General features: G+C 40.7%; 1 protein-coding gene across 1 annotated transcript in view; it reads left to right on the top strand.

Moving 5' to 3' along the window:
* Positions 1 to 16,542, top strand: part of dmgdh (dimethylglycine dehydrogenase) — an 86,924-nt gene that overhangs the window by 30,540 nt on the left and 39,842 nt on the right. The window contains exons 6-8 of the mRNA XM_052020677.1: positions 2,864 to 3,112; positions 8,554 to 8,752; positions 16,118 to 16,287. Coding sequence (XP_051876637.1) covers positions 2,864 to 3,112; positions 8,554 to 8,752; positions 16,118 to 16,287 — 618 coding nt within the window. The remainder of the gene's footprint in view (positions 1 to 2,863; positions 3,113 to 8,553; positions 8,753 to 16,117; positions 16,288 to 16,542) is intronic.

Raw genomic sequence — 16,542 nt, forward strand, 5'->3', positions numbered from 1 at the left:
GCACAGCCACAAATAGATGGACTTCAACATGGCACTAAAAGTCGTGTTTGGACCTGTTTCAGATCAGCTCCTTTCAGTCTGCCTCAGTGGTCATCTGTCAATATCAGCTTGTTCACAAGTTGCAGCATACAAACAAATACAGTTCACTGATGTTTTGTTTGCCAAGGCAAAGGACTTTAGTATTTTTACATAGGAAGAAATCCAGCAGCAAGAAAGAGCGCTTCATTTTTCAGTGTGGTTGTTTTTTTGAGAATACCAAGTTTCATATAGAGATATAGAATTGTACAGCACAGAAACACGACCTCTGGCCCACCATGTCCATGTCAACCATTGTACTTATCCATTCCAGTCCCATTTACCTGCATTTGGTGCACAGACTTCTATGCCTTGATGATTCAAGTGCTTATCTAAGTGCTTCTTAAATGTTGTTAGCATACCTGCCTCCACCACCTCCCCAGGCAATATGTTCTAGATTCATAGCACTCTTCATGTGAAAAAATTCCCTCTCAGATCCCCAAAATGTGCTGTTTTATTGAATAGGAAGGGATTAAATTTATCATGCAGGCTGAGCATGTGATGTGCCACATCATGTACATGAGTGCCAGGGACCCTGAAAGCTGCTAAAACATACTTATTCTATGGCAGTTGACTGTACTACTACTTTACAGAATATTCAGAAGAGTTAATGGGCTACTTGATGCCTGTGCATAGCTTATACACCAGTGAAAAATATATTTACACAGCTGGTAGAAAATATTATGAGGCCCTGGGTATATAAATATCATGCGCTTAGATGTACTGAAGTAAAGATTCCAGTGCTTGATAACTCTGGTGGTGTGCTATTACCTAGCTTGAGAAGGTAATCAAAATGATGGTAGTTTGTTGCATTTCCTACATTTATCTTAGAAGGGGAGTTGCCTTTGCATGCTTCTGGAAACGGAAGTTGAGGGACAGAAAGACCCAGTGTCATCACTGAAAGCATTGAATCTGAGTGTTCATGTCAAGCAGAGTAAACTTATCCAGCAAACTTATCCGCTTCTACTAAAATTCAAAGTAAGCTGTGCAGAAACATAGTTGGATATATCTTTCCAATGAACTATCTGAGCAAACCCCATTGATATTTAAACTAATAAGATTACTAAAGCATAGTCAGTTCTGCTGTGATCTGAATGTGTTCCTAGCCACTTTGAGGTGAGCTGCACATATCCTTGTAAATCTACACCCTAGAGTTAAGATCTCCAGTAGTTGGCAGCCAAGGACAATAAATATTATGAAAATATGGTTTCCCTCTCTTGAATTTTTTTTCTCTCCTTGCTCTGGAAATGTGAAGCTGGTTCCCTGTGTAATGCAGCTTCAATTGGAATTTAGCTGAGCAGATCATCAACTGACATCTGCTTCTTGTCGGTGCTACTCCAGCCATTTTAATCTTACCACTTGTCGGCACTGTTGATTTAAACATGGGGGAGAAGAAAGAAGAAAGAAGAAATTTAACAGCCTTTGCAGTATTTACCAAATCCAGATGAAATATTTGTGACAGAGGAAACCAAGTTTTTTTTAATTCAAGTGTTTCCTGAAGTAAGCTTAAGGTGGCTTCTGATCCACTTGCTCCTTGAAAGTATGACGTGGTCATTTCTGAGAAATGGTCGCAAACTGATCATGAATGGGAGTTAAATCATCCATTTAATCAGATCTTTAGAAAGGACTGGAAAAGGGGTAGAGGAGAAAGAATAGCCTAATTCATTCAAAGTATTATTACAACTTTAGTAAGGGAGGATGCAGATCAAAAACATGACAATCAGGATTATATGATGAATATCCAGGAACAATGGAGATCCAAAGAGATTTAGAGTTCCATGTACACATCACTAATATATGATGATGCCAGGTTCAAACAGTAATTTTTAGACTAATGGAATGTCAGCCTTTCTACCTAAAGGGTTAAAATATAAAGAGAGGTTGGTTTTGTTACCAATACAGTTGGTTAGAATCAGGAACGCAACACTGATTCACAAAGGTATTAGTGGGTTCAAAGAGTTAAGGTTACATTAGTCATTTTCATATTTCCCAAAATTTAGAAATTTGTGTGGTGATTTGATGAAAAATTATGTGATTTTGAAAGAAATTAATAGTGAAGATAGAAATATTTTCTTTGGTGGTAAGAACAAGGGCTGTTCAAGAGAGGAGACATTTATTTAGATACGGGATGGCAGAAGTGTAAAAGTCTCTCCCATACAAAAGAGTAGGCCAAACGTTATAGTGTTAAATTTGAGATTTATTTATTTTTCTCTAGGCATCAATATTAAGGCCTACAAAACTAAGGCAGGTGAAAGGAATAACTAAACATAGCTGTCATGATAACATTGAATGGCATAACAGGTTTGTGATTCCTGATGCTTCCAAACACAATCATTTCCAGTATTTTTTCTTATTGTTCCATTAAATTTGAACTTTCTTGTTACAACAGCATTTCTCTTTGTCCGCATTTTCTTTAGATGGTATGGAGGTAATTTTCACCATTCAATCCCAGGCAGTGGTGGTGGATTACAACCTCATTTTACTTTTGCCTTCTGCAATCTCTTGTATTTAATTTGTGTAAGATAATGTTACTCTTTTTCCATTCGGTTAATCTCATTGAGAATTTTTAAACTATCAGATGGTACAGTAATTTAAAACTATAAGCTTCTTATTTAATAATTTTAATAATATGATATCGAAATTTGCTTATCAATTAAATAATTGTTAAGCATTCACTCCAGACAATGCTAATCTGAATGTGGGCTTGTTTGGTAACTCAACACTTCTGCCACATTGGTTTTGACTGAATAAAAGGTAGAGCTAATATTTCCTGCTGCTCTTGGTATAGGATTTTGGGCCCGTGAAGTTGGAAAGATGATTGGATTGGATCACCCTCTTGTCCCTGTCCACCATCAGTATGTCATCACCTCAACAATCCCAGAGGTGAAATCACTGAAACATGAGCTCCCTGTTCTCCGTGACCTGGAAGGCTCCTACTATCTGCGCCAGGAGCGCGATGGTCTACTTTTTGGCCCCTATGAAGATAAGGAGAAGATGATGATACAGGACTCTTGGTTAACAGATGGTGTCCCACCAGGTAAAAGAGGATGTTATAATTTGATGTAAAATATCAGTTACATGCTACATTGCATACAAACATTGAAGGAGAAAATTTTCCCACATAATTACCTTGACTTTTATGTACATTACATATAAACATTGAAGTATGCATAAAAATCAATACTACTAATTCACCTCAATGGGCTTGGTATTGGATGAAGTTGAGTTGGGTTAAAGATTGAAATTGAGCTTAGGATATCTGAACTTCTTGCTATGATGAAGGGGTCTGAAAATTGGCAATGCTCCTTGTGAACCAGGAGGAACAAGAGTGTTTCCCTGGTCCTTCAAGGAAACTTCCAGCCTCCTACAGCCTTGATTAAGAACCATGCTAACCCATGTGCAGTAACCTCGCACATGCGCCATACCCCTCTCGATTACCTATCCCTACCCAGCCCCAATAACTGACGTACAACCAGCCATGATTGTCAACCCCCACCCTGCCCACCCCAGTCCCTATTGCCCATTTTGTTCAGCTCTTTTTGCTCACCTCTCTGTGCCCCTACACTTTTGCTTCTGGATTCCACCAGTATATTATTTTACTCACCCTTCTGAAATAACAATGCTGCCTGATATGCTGAGTATTTCCAGAACTTTGTTTTTATAATTGGCTTCATGTCTGTTCCTTTAATGTACTAAAATAACTCAAGTCACTTCACAGGAACATAATCATAATTTAATACAGAGCCAAAGAAGGAGATAATAAGGTAGATAACTAAAAGCCTGGCCAGTGGGGTATTTTTAAGGACACTGTTAAAGGAGAATAGTAAGCCAGGGAAGGAAGGAGCTGCAATGCTTAGGGCATAGATGTTGACGACCTGGTTACTAGTGGTGTCAATCCACAGCCTCCTGTACTGCCATGTTGAGGCTGAAAGCAGGTTGGAGGAGCAACACCTCATATTCAGTCTTGGTAGTTTCCAACCTGACGGCATCAACATCGATTTCTCTAACTTCCAGTAACCACTCCCCTCTGTTTTCCTTCCTCCCCCCCCCATTTTTTTCTTTGTTTTCCCTCATTCCTGTGGCCCCTTTACCCCTTCTCTTTCCCCTCCCCTGCACTCATGACCTGCCCACCTTCTTCCCTTTATTCCATGGTCCTCTATCCTCTCATATCAGATTCCTCCTTCTTCAGCCCTTTGCCTCTTCCACCAATCACCTCCCAGCTTCTCACATCATTCTCTTCCCCCCCCCTCCACCTACCTACCTTCCCCCCTCACCTGGACTCACCTATCCTTGTGCTCCTCCCCCTCCCCCTACCCTTTTATTCTGGCTTCTACCTGATGAAGGGAACATCGACTGTTCGTTTCTCTCCATAGAGGCTGCCTGACCTGCTGAGCTCCTCCAGCACTTTGTGTGTGTTGTGTTATAAGTGGAGTTGGGAACGTATAAGAAATCAGAGTTCAACGAATGCAGAGCTCATGCAGAGATTTGAACACATGGACAAAACTTTTATACTTGGTAGTTCAGGTGCCAATATTGGACACTAAACACAAGAGTGATGCATGCACACAACATACTGGCCAAGAAATCAGATTTTACCCATTTCCAGTGAGCAAAATGGGTGCTGCTTTTGTGCTAATACCAAATAAGGGTCACCAAAGAAGTTACAAAGTTGTGGTGTCCTCAATTTATGGATTCTCTATTGTGGTTTTCTCCCATTTGCAAAGGGTAGAACTTGTGTGTCCAAAAACAGCAGGTCTTTGCTGTCATCTCATTTTCATGCTGGGAGGTGGGTCAGTAATCGTAAAGTAAACTCTTCATGCAGCGACATAGACTGTCAAGGAGTTGAGAAACCATAGCGAGGGAGGGGGTAAAATGGAAAGGGAAAAGGAAAATCAAGGGGTGAGGGGTGAATTTGGAGATAGAAAGGTTTAAATGTTGCAGGGTGGTGTGATGGGGGCAGTCATGCTATGGAACAGCCTAACAGGCACAGTGCTGCGGACGGCTTGCATGGTACCTGTGCACTGGATCTGTGATCATTGGTTCCACAGATCATAGATCCAGTGCACAGATTCTATGGTTTTTATCAGAGTTGTCAGCAAGCAGGCAGCACATATAAACCATTGTAGGGGAGTCACTGAAGATAGAGTCATAAAGAGATACAACACACAAACTGGCCCTTCGGCCCATTGAACGTTTGCTGACCATCGAGAAAAATAGTGATGTTCTAGTGGGAACCCTTTAAGGACTGGTCCTGCCTTGCTGCATGATAACCTCCTTCCTTAACTGTGAATGAGAACCAAAACACATGCTATGCTTGAAGTACAATGAAGAAATAGCAATAGGCTGAATTGCAACATATTTTCCCCAGTCCAAACTCCTGATGGGGTAGGACTTCTGACTGAAATGAGTGCGCTTAAAACATGTGCAAAAAGTAATTTTGTTCGAGTTGACACTTATCATCCATATATAATATTTTGCCTAATTCAATTTTTAGGCTATTATATGTTATATACAATATATATTGTATATTAGTTGGAGAGGTGTGTTTTACAGAAGTGAAAGTGGGTGGTCTTTTTGATGAAAAGAAGACAGGTAGAAAGCTCAGTTCACTATGAAATAGTATATCAAAGATTCCAACAGCTTTTTTTGGGAGGATAGTGAGGAGCATAAAGTGAGTTTTGAAGACTATTGAAAATACTGACTTTGCCCTACAAAATATTTTCTTTGAGAAAATTGTCACTCATCCAGAATATGATGCCAGACTTACCTGAGGCAATGAAAGAGTTGAGAGAAGTGGTGGTGAGGTAGAGATGAGCGCTGCCAGCATAGACGTGGAGCATAATGTGAGTATGGAAGGTTGGTAAGATGGACAGAGCAATAGCAGATGGAATTTAATGCTGATAAGTGTGAAGTGATGCATTATAGGAGAATTAATAAGAACAGGACAGGTTGTGAGTGGTAGGCCCCTAGGGAGTGTTGAGGAACAGAGGGACTTTGGTGTTCAAATCCAAGGATCCCTGAAGGTGGCAGCACAGATAAGGTGGTTAAGATGGCATATGGAATACTTGTCTTCATTACTTGGGGCATGGAAGGTTATTAGTGGTTATGGTATAACTACATAACACATTGGCTAAGCCACAACTGGAGTACTGTGTACAGTTCTGGTTACCACACTATGGGAATGAGGTAATTGGACTTAAGATGGTGCAGAAGAAATTCACCAGGATGTTGCCTGGATTGGAGTGTTTCAGTTATGAGAAGAGATTGGATAGGCTGAGTTTGCTTTCCTTCGGGCAGAGGAGGCTGAGAGGGAACCTGACTAAGCTATACAGAAGTATGAGGAGCATAGACATGGCTAGTAAGAAATTCTTTCCATAGCAGGGTGTCTGAAACTAATGGAATAAGTCTAAGGTAAGGGGTAGAAGATTTTAAGGGGATCTGAGGAAGAAGTTTTTCACTTAGAGGTAGGTTGAAATCCACAGTGCATCTTGGGGGGTGGTGAAGGCAGAGACTCACAACATCTAAGAAGTATCTAGACAAGCATGTGAATCCTCAACGCATAGACATGGTGGGTTGAAGGGATTCTTTCTGTGCTGTGTGATTCTATGACTCTTAAGTTAATGGCACACACTGAGCAGTTTTTGTTTTCTTGCTGATTGTAGAATGATTTTCAGGGCAGTGGGCTTCTAGCTTTGTTTGAACATTATTCTTAGAAGCATTGAGCAGAGCACACTAGGTTTGTATTTACAAGAGTTTAGAAGAATGAGAGGGGTTCTAATTGAAACTTACAAGGTTCTGATAGGGCTGGACTGACTGAATGTGGGGAGGATGTTTTCCCTGACTGCAGTGTCTAGAATGATGGGTCACATTCTCCGGTTAAAGGGCAAGTGATTTAGGACTGAGGTGAGGAGAGATTTTCTCACCCCAAGAATGGTGAACTGGTAGAATTCACTACCACATAGGGCTATAGAGATGAATATATTTGAGAAGGAGATAGATACATTTCTAGACACAAAATGCATTAAAGGAAAGTAATGGAACTATTATATTGGAATTGGTTTATTATTGTCACATGTACCAAGTTTTACAGTGAAAAACTTATCTTGCATACTGTTCATACAGATCAATTCATTACATAGTGCATTGAAGTAGTACAAGGTAAAACAATACAGAATGCAGAGTAAAGTGTCACAGCTACAGAGAAAGTGCAGTGTGGGTAGACAATAAGGTGCAATGTCATAACAAGGTAGATTCTGAGGTCAAGAGTCCATGTTATCGTACAAAGGAACCGTTTAATAGTTTCATTACAGTGGGATAGAAGCTGTTCTTGAGCCTGGTGGTACGTGCTTTCAGGCTTTTGTATCTTCTGTCCGATGGAAGAGGGGAGAGAAGAGAATGTCCAGGATGAGTGGGGTCTTTGATTATGCTGGCTGCTTTACCAAGGCAGTGAGAAGTATAGACAGAGTCCATGGTGGGGAAGCTGGTTTCTATGATGTGCAGAGCTGTGTCCACAACTCTCTGCAGTCTCTTGTGGTCCCGGGCAGAGCAGTTGCCATACCAAGCCGTGATGCTCCAGATAGGATGCTTTCTGTGGTGCATCGATAAAAGTTGGTGGGTGACAAAGGGGACATGCCACATTTCTTTAGTCCCCTGAGGAAGTAGAGGTTCTGGTGAACTTTCTTGGCCGTGGCGTCTCCGTGGTAGGACCAGGACAGGCTATTAAGATAGAAGATCAGCCATGATCAGATTGAGTGGGGGAGCAGACTTGAAGGGCTGAATGGCCTATTCCTACTCCTATTTTCTATGTTTCAATATTTTTGTATACTCCAATTATCCAATTCATAGACAAGGGGTGCTCTAGAACTTCAGCCTGTATCTATTTAATGAGAACTTACTGTGGACTATAGAATGAATGAAATTGTCCAGTTTGGCTTGTAGAAAAAGAAATAATCTCCGCAGTTGCAGATCAGTATTTACTTGAATGGAGGTGAGTGAAGTACAATACAGCTGATGGTTACGGTTTATAGATAATCATTATGTGATTCGGGATGACGCTGAAGAAAGCAGACATAGTTCCTTTTTTCTGGCCTGAATCCAGTGACTGTCCCATCCTACTAATGATACTCTGACTAGAACTGGCACTTTTAGGCAACCTTGATTCAACCCAGCTCCCACTGTCACTCTAACATGAGCTGATTGTTGCTAGCAGCCTTAATTCAAGCCAGTTCTTTTGTCAGCTCTAAACTGATTTCTGTCCTCAACAGCATCCTAATGTAAGCATGCATTGATAAACAACTTTGATGATTGAGTGCTGTGGGGATCCATCAATATGCGAGTGTATAATCTGTATGAAAGCATTTTGTTTTTTCACCATGTGCATGTCAACCAGATTCAGAATTTCATGTATAGGCTATTCACATAGGAGATGTGTTATAATCTATAGATACTCAGATGTTTCTGTATAATCATCTGTTCTAGGATTTGGGAAGGAACTTTTTGAATCAGATTTGGATAGAATCATGGATAATGTTGAATGTGCTATGGATATGGTCCCAGTTTTGAAAAAAGCAGACATAATTAACATAATATCAGGACCTATTACTTACACACCAGATATACTTCCTATGGCTGGACCACACCAAGGTGTTCGGAACTACTGGGTGGCCATTGGATTTGGGTAGGTACCCCTTTTCTGTTTCTTTTCAATCATCATCATTAATCTTTTTTATTCATTCTTCCATGATTTCAGACACAGTGGCAGAGGTTATCTGCTTTAGAGGAATCCAGGCACATCCAGGAGTTTGCCAGTTTCTGTCAGATGAAAGGATAGGGTAGTTAAAATCAGTCCCGGTTTAAATTCCTGTGTCCATCAATATTTAATGACTGAATATCATCCTGATGTAAAATTGAAATGTAGCAGTTCTGAACAAACATGGTTCACCATATTTGGCTTCAAATCCACTTAAGTACTTGCAAACCATTTCTTTGTTCAGATCCCATACACAGATAATTCTGAGATTTTACGTGTGGATAAAGAATGTGCAGGTGTCGACTCTGACTTTGTGTTGTGCTGTAAGTCGGAAGGTTGTGGGCTCAAGCTCCATTGGATGACTTGAGCACATTTCATCTAAGCCTTTGGAGGACATAAATTAAACTATGTTCTGTTTTTCCTTTGTAAGTTCATTTGAGTGAACGGTGTTATGGATTTGGCCTGATAATTCAAAGCCAAAATACAAACACTAAGCAATGGACCAGTAACAAAACTTCATTGTAGCATCAAGGGCATGTTGCACAATTTAAGGTACTGTTTTTCCAATGAAATGCCCTGCCAGATAAAACTCTAGAACTGGATTTTGTATTGGTGAATAAATATTTGAAAAACAGAATGTAAATGCTATGGAGAAAGAACAGAAGTTTGAGACTAAATAGCTCCCAGACAAGCAGAAACACAGTGGCTTGTGCAGCCAATGCTTCTGTGCTCTAAAATTCTAGAGACTTCAGCTTGGGTGTGACTGGGTTTTTGACAAGCTACTCATGAGGCCCCAGATGTGACACATGTGTGATTTTAATGCATGGGCCTCATGTCTTTCATCCTAACCTAAATCCTTACCAAACCACAATCATGTTTAGTATGCCTACAAATTAACCACAAGGTATGTAAATCAACAGAGATAAACTACATTCTTGAATAAGTTTCATACATGTGGTACTGAAATTTTGAACTCTCAGAGGAACCTTACATTGTCATGTCAGAATTTCATGTGACTATGGACAAAGTGACAAGAATAGAGTAATTGAAGTGGAAGAATTGGAAGCCCAGGTGGTTAAAGTCAGAGACATGAATATGAGAAACCCCTGACACCTTTGATAACTGAAAATGATACAATAATCTTAACATGCTTGATATCCCAGGGAATGCAAAGGGATTCAGCCCTCCTTGTAGAATAAAGCATCCTGGAAGCTTTACAGTTTGAAGATTGAACAGGAAGATATTTATCATACTGTCAAGCATATCTTTATTTATCTTGATTTATGGCATATTTGCTTCACTCTTCTAAACAGTTTGAAATGACTGTATGTCAAATCTTGTATCTGTTATTCTGATTGAAAATACACTTCAAAGAAGATGATTGATCCTTGAACTCCCATGAGAAGGCCAGCAAATTGTTGTGGTGAAAATCAGCGAAGGATTTCTGGTTGCTTATTCTTCATCAGGTGATTTTCTGTCATGGGTGTGAGGTAAAGACAGAGGGTCAAGGGTTAAGCCAGGTAAGAGAGCAGAGTTTCTTTTCAATTGAATATTCTCTTTCAACATCTGTCCAAACAGCTGGAGTGCTATTCAGACACTGCGGTTGCACTATGGTTTGAACCCTCTATGTCATATTATATGGCAGCCTTTTGCGGGCTATTTTTACTCACAGCCCACAAGGGAACTCTCTAACTGCTTTGGGTATGTTGCTGGGTTCAGGCCTCCATGCAGACTGGACCATTTTTTATTGATTATTGACCCTACATGTTGATATTTGAGAGCAACCAGCACATAATCGTTATTTGGAACTAGTGAAGCTGAAGAGAGATGCCTGCATGAATGTCTTTTGCATCACAGACTTGAACTTATTTCTTAGCCAAATCCATTAATGGATCTATCAGAGTCTTTATCAAATGCCTTCTGGAAGTCCATATGGCAAACATTCGTATGTTATTTAGAAATAGTTGAGACTATTAATCTGTGAGTTTCAGGACTTGACTGTAGGGGCTCAAGTGAACAATTCATTCTTGGTAGAGAATTTAAAGGAGAGACAATATACAGACGTCATCCCAAATAATAAAAGGTGTGGAAAGTGTTAAAGCAAACAAGATAGTAACTGAAACATAGCTTCGATGAAATAAATGAAATTATACAAAAATAAACAAGATAATGAATGTAAGGCAAAGACTTGCAGAGAAGATAGTGAGTGGTCATTTTACATCATTAACATGGAAATGGAGAACAATTTGTTTTTCTTCATCCACATATTTGATATGCATAGAGATCTATCACAATAGTTAAGATTCTATCAAGAAATCTGGCACTGGGACGGGACCCTCAGCTCAGAAAGGAAGGAGGCAAAAGAAGAGAGCAGTAGTGATAGGGGATTCGATAGTTAGGGGGACAGATAGGAGGCTCTGTGGGAGAGATTGAGAATCCCGGATGGTCTGTTGCCTCCCTGGTGCCAGGGTCCACGATATCTCGGATCGAGTTCTTGATATTCTCAGGAGGGAGGGTGAGCAGCCAGATGTCGTGGTCCACGTAGGGACCAATGGCGTGGATAGGAAAAGGGAGGAGGTCCTGCAAAGAGAGTTTAGAGAATTAGGTGCAAAGGTGAAGGACAGGACCTCCAAGGTTGCAATCTCAGGATTGCTACCCGTGCCACGAGCTAGTGAGGCTAGAAATAGGATTATGCAGCTAAATACGTGGCTAAGGAAATGGTGCAGGAGGGAGGGCTTCATGTTTCTAGACAATTGGGCTTTGTTCCAGGGAAGGTGGGACCTGTTCCGACAGGATGGTTTGCACCTGAACTGGAGGGGGACAAACATTCTTACGGGTAGGTTTGATAGTGCTGCTCCGGGGGGTTTAAACTAGATTTGCAGGGGGAGGGGAACCAGAGTGTTAGAACAGATAGTGAGGTGGAGGAGGAAAAAGATCATGTGAGGACTGCAAGTATAAACAGAAATCAAAGGTTTGTACGTGATAGAAATGTTCTCAGGTGCATCTATTTCAATGCAAGGAGTATTGTAGGTAAGGCAGATGAGTTTAGGGCGTGGATTAACACGTGGGATTATGACATTATTGCTATTAGTGAGACTTGGATGCAGGAGGGGCAGGACTGGCAGCTTAATGTCCAGGGGTTCCGTTGTTTCAGACGTGATAGAGGGGGAGGGATGAAAGGGGGAGGAGTGGTATTACTAGTCAGGGAAAGTATCACAGCTGTGTGGAGACAGGACAGCCCGGAGGGCTCATCTACAGAGGCCATATGGGTAGAGCTGAGGAACAGGAAAGGTGTGGCCACACTAATAGGGTTGTATTATAGACAGCCCAATAGTCAGAGAGAATTGGAGGAACAAATCTGTAGTGAGATAGCAGACAGATGTAAGAAACAGAAAGTTGTGATAGTAGGGGATTTTAACTTTCCACATATTGACTGGGACTCCCACACTGTGAAAGGGCTGGATGGCTTGGAATTTGTCAAATGTGTTCAGGAAAGTTTTCTAAATCAATATATAGAGGTACCAACGAAAGAGAATGCAATACTTGATCTCCTATTAGGGAACCAGACAGGTCAGGTAACAGAAGTATGTGTAGGGGAGCATTTTGGGTCCAGTGACCATAATGTCATTGGTTTCAAGTTACCTATGGATAAGGACAGGTCTGGTCCTCGAGATGAGGTTCTAAATTGGAGAAAGGCCAATTTTGTGGTAATAAGAAAGGATTTAGGAAGAGTGGATTAGGATGAGTTGTTTTCTGGCAAGGATGTGCTCAGTAAGTGGAAGGCCTTCAAAGGCGAAATTTTGAGAGTACAGAGTTTGCATGTTCCTGCCAGGATTAAAGGCAAAGTTAAAAAGCATAGGGAACCTTGGTTTTCAAGGGATATTGGCGATCTGCTTAAGAAACAGAGAGAGGTATATAGCAGGTATAGGCAACTAGGAACAAATGAGGTACTTGAAGAGTATAGAAAAAGTAAGAAAATACTAAAAAAGGAAATCAGGAAGGCAAAAAGAAAACATGAGGTTGCTTTGGCAGATTATGTGAAGGTAAATTCGAAGGGTTTCTACAAGTATATGAAGAATAAAAGGATAGTAAGGGACAAAATTAGTCCCCTAGAAGATCAGAGTGGTCGTCTATGTGTGGAGCCTCAGGAAGTGGGGGAGATCTTAAACAGTTTTTTTGCATCAGTATTTACGCAGGAAATGGGCATAGTGGATATGGAAGGAAGGGAAACAAGCAATAGAGTCATGGAACATATAGAGATTAAAGAGGAGGAGGTGCTTGCTGCCTTACAGCGAATAAAGGTAGATAAATCCCCTGGGCCAGGTAAGATATTTCCTCGGACATTGAGGGAGACTAGTGTAGAAATTGCAGGGGCCCTGGCAGATATATTTAAAATGTCCTTAGCCACGGGTGTGGTGCCGAAGAACTGGAGGGTAGCTCATGTTGTTCCATTGTTTAAAAAAGGATCTGAAAGTAAGCCAGGTAATTACAGGCCGGTGAGCCTGACATCAGTAGTGGGTAAATTATTGGAAGGTGTTCTGAGAGATTGGATATACGAGTATTTGGACAACCAAGGGCTGATTAAGAATAGTCAGCATGGCTTTGTGCGTGGTAGATCGTGTTTAACGAATCTTGTAGAGTTTTTTGAGGAGGTTACCAAGAAAGTAGATGAAGGAAAGGCTGTGGATGTTGTCTACATGGACTTTAGTAAGGCCTTTGACAAGGTCCCACATAGGAGGTTAGTTCAGAAGGTTCAGACACTAGGTATCCATGGAAAGGTTGTAAACTGGATTCGAAATTGGCTGTGTGGGAGAAGACAGAGAGTGGTAGTGGACGATTGTTTCTCAGACTGGAGGCCTGTGACTAGTGGTGTGCCTCAGGGGTATGTGCTGGGGCCATTGTTGTCTGTTGTCTATATCAATGATCGAGATGATAATGTAGTAAATTGGATCAGCACGTTTGCTGATGACACTAAGATTGGAGGCGTTGTGGACAGCGAGGAAGGCTTTCAAAGCTTGCAGAGGGATCTGAAACAAATGGAAGAATGGGCCAGAAAATGGCAGATGGAATTTAATGCAGACAAGTGTGAGGTGTTGCATTTTGGAAGGACAAATCAAGGTAGGACATACACAGTAAATGGTAGGGCACTGAGGAGTGCGGAGGAACAAAGGGATCTGGGAGTTCAGATACATAATTCCCTGAAAGTGGCGTCGCAGGTAGACAGGGTTGTAAAAAAGGCTTTTGGCATCCTGGCATTCATAAATCAAAGTATTGAGTACAGGAGTTGGGATGTTATGGTGAGGTTGTATAAGACATTGGTGAGGCCAAATTTGGAGTATTGTGTGCAGTTCTGGTCACCCAACTATAGCAAGGATATCAGTAAGATTGAAAGAGTGCAGAGGAGATTTACTAGAATGTTGCCGGGTCTTCAGGAGTTGAGTTACAGGGAAAGATTGAACAGGTTAGGACTTTATTCTTTGGAGCGCAGAAGAATGAGGGGAGATTTGATAGAGGTTTACAAAATTATGAGGGGTATAGACAGAGTTAATGCGAATAGGGTCTTTCCACCTAGATTAGGAGAGATAAGTACGAGAGGACATGGCTTTAGGGTGAAAGGGGAAAGGTTTAGGGGGAACATTAGGGGGAACTTCTTCACTCAAAGAGTGGTGGGAGTATGGAACGGGCTGCCATCTGATGTAGTAAATGCGGGCTCACTCTTGAGTTCTAAGAATAAATTGGAAAGATACATGGACGGGAGAGGTCTGGAGGGTTATGGACTGGATGCAGGTAAATGGGACTAGCGGAATAACGTTTCGGCACAGAATAGAAGGGCCGAATGGCCTGTTTTTCTGTGCTGTAGTGTTCTATGGTTCTATCTTTATTGTGGAGTGCGTACTCCTTCTCCACTGGCATGCAAGTCCCTCACTAAAGTTTAGAGAGTTTATGTGGAAGTTAGTAATAGCCAAGGTCTATGTGCTCAAATATGCTAGGAGATGCTGTTTGAGATTAATCAACTGAGCCACCATGATTAACTGGCACATTCCTCCTATTGACTTCCTCCTGTTTGTTAAGCAAGGACTAACATTGGACATTGACTTGCAAGGTTGTTGGTGAGCATGAAGAATCACAAATTTCTGGCGCCAGGTCTAACCCATCCAGGACCAAATAATAATCCAGGTAGACCAGTTAATCATTAATAGTTCTCTACAATATTGACCCAGCTAGTTCAAATATTGGACAACAGAAGTTAAAATCAATTTTTAACTTATACAAATCTATCATTACTTGATGGACCTTGGGATCTCAAAGAAATAATGCTTATCTTCTCCCCAAAGGCAATAACAACAAATTAGACATTGGACTTCTAATGATTGTGCCTTTGATTCCTCATTAGGTAACAGATACTAGGAACTTTGGAACAACATGGTGAGCAGCAGAGAATACTGTATTATAAAATGCCAAAGCACATGCTATTTATATATCTTGTGACATAACTAACACTTTCCCTAAAATGAACCATGTCTCAGGAGGAATACATGTAGGGATGAGGACTCTCTACTTAGTATTGATTTTGTCACCTTGGTAAGATATACTGGAAAAAAAAGATATGCCAGCTTCCTGAAGAGAGTAAGTGGGTATAGACGCTATTAGGTGAAATGCTGCAATGGGTGGGATACCTTTGTTGCCCAGACTAGGGGAGCAATTATAACTCTTACAAGATTTTCTTTTACCTTTTTTTGTAGGTCATCTATGTAAAGAAGCAACATGATCAGGGAAATAATTTCTCTGGTTGGTGAAAGAAACCTGCATTGCCATCTAGCAGGAGGTAATGGAACCTCCAAATTACGTTATTGTTAAACAAACTGGAGGTTCTATCATCTCCTGTTAGGACCATGCAACTGAGGTGCAATATTCCCACATACTCTGAAAGCATTAGTGCTGAAGGTCCCCTTCATTTGCTGCAAGTTTCTGAGTTAAATGGACTTCATATGAACATCTACCTGATTTCCATCCATAATTCCCTACGTGAAGATGTGCCAACAGTGGGCCATGTATTCCATCACCGGTAGAAAGTTACCCTGAGACACTCATATGTTACTGATGGTAGATGACTAGAGGTATTGATGAAATATTTTAACCAAGTCTCAAGCATATCTGCCAATGGAATTGGATATGCATTGGAAGACTCCAAAACTGAAAAGTTGTAAAGTTGTAGGGCCTGTATTAAAAACAATGTTAAACTATTGACTGGAATACATAATTGATTCAAAGAAAAGCTTTTTGCATTTCCAGGTATGGAATCATTCATGCAGGTGGGATTGGAAAGTACCTTAGTGACTGGATCATGGATGGGGAACCTGATTATGACCTGATAGAAATTGATCCCAATCGTTTCGGAAAATGGACGACAATCAAATACGCACTGGATAAAGCAAGAGAATCATATGGATTCAACAACATTGGTAAGAGGTATTTCTGGGATTGGATACATCTATGGAATATGTTTATCTTTGACTATTTCTGATTCAATAATCCAAGATGATTTTAGTCAGTAGTTTCAATGTTAGAGAGGAATAAATATGAAGTGATTACTCGGATTACATCTGCTTTTGGTCACATTTCATAATAATGATAAAAATATAAGGATTTTTACTCTGTATCATGCATTTGTACACCTGAGCTGCTTAATTGAACTTTTGAGAACTTTTGGTATCAAG

Source organism: Pristis pectinata, chromosome 7 (genome assembly GCF_009764475.1).
Source record: "Pristis pectinata isolate sPriPec2 chromosome 7, sPriPec2.1.pri, whole genome shotgun sequence".
Lineage (NCBI taxonomy): Eukaryota > Metazoa > Chordata > Chondrichthyes > Rhinopristiformes > Pristidae > Pristis > Pristis pectinata.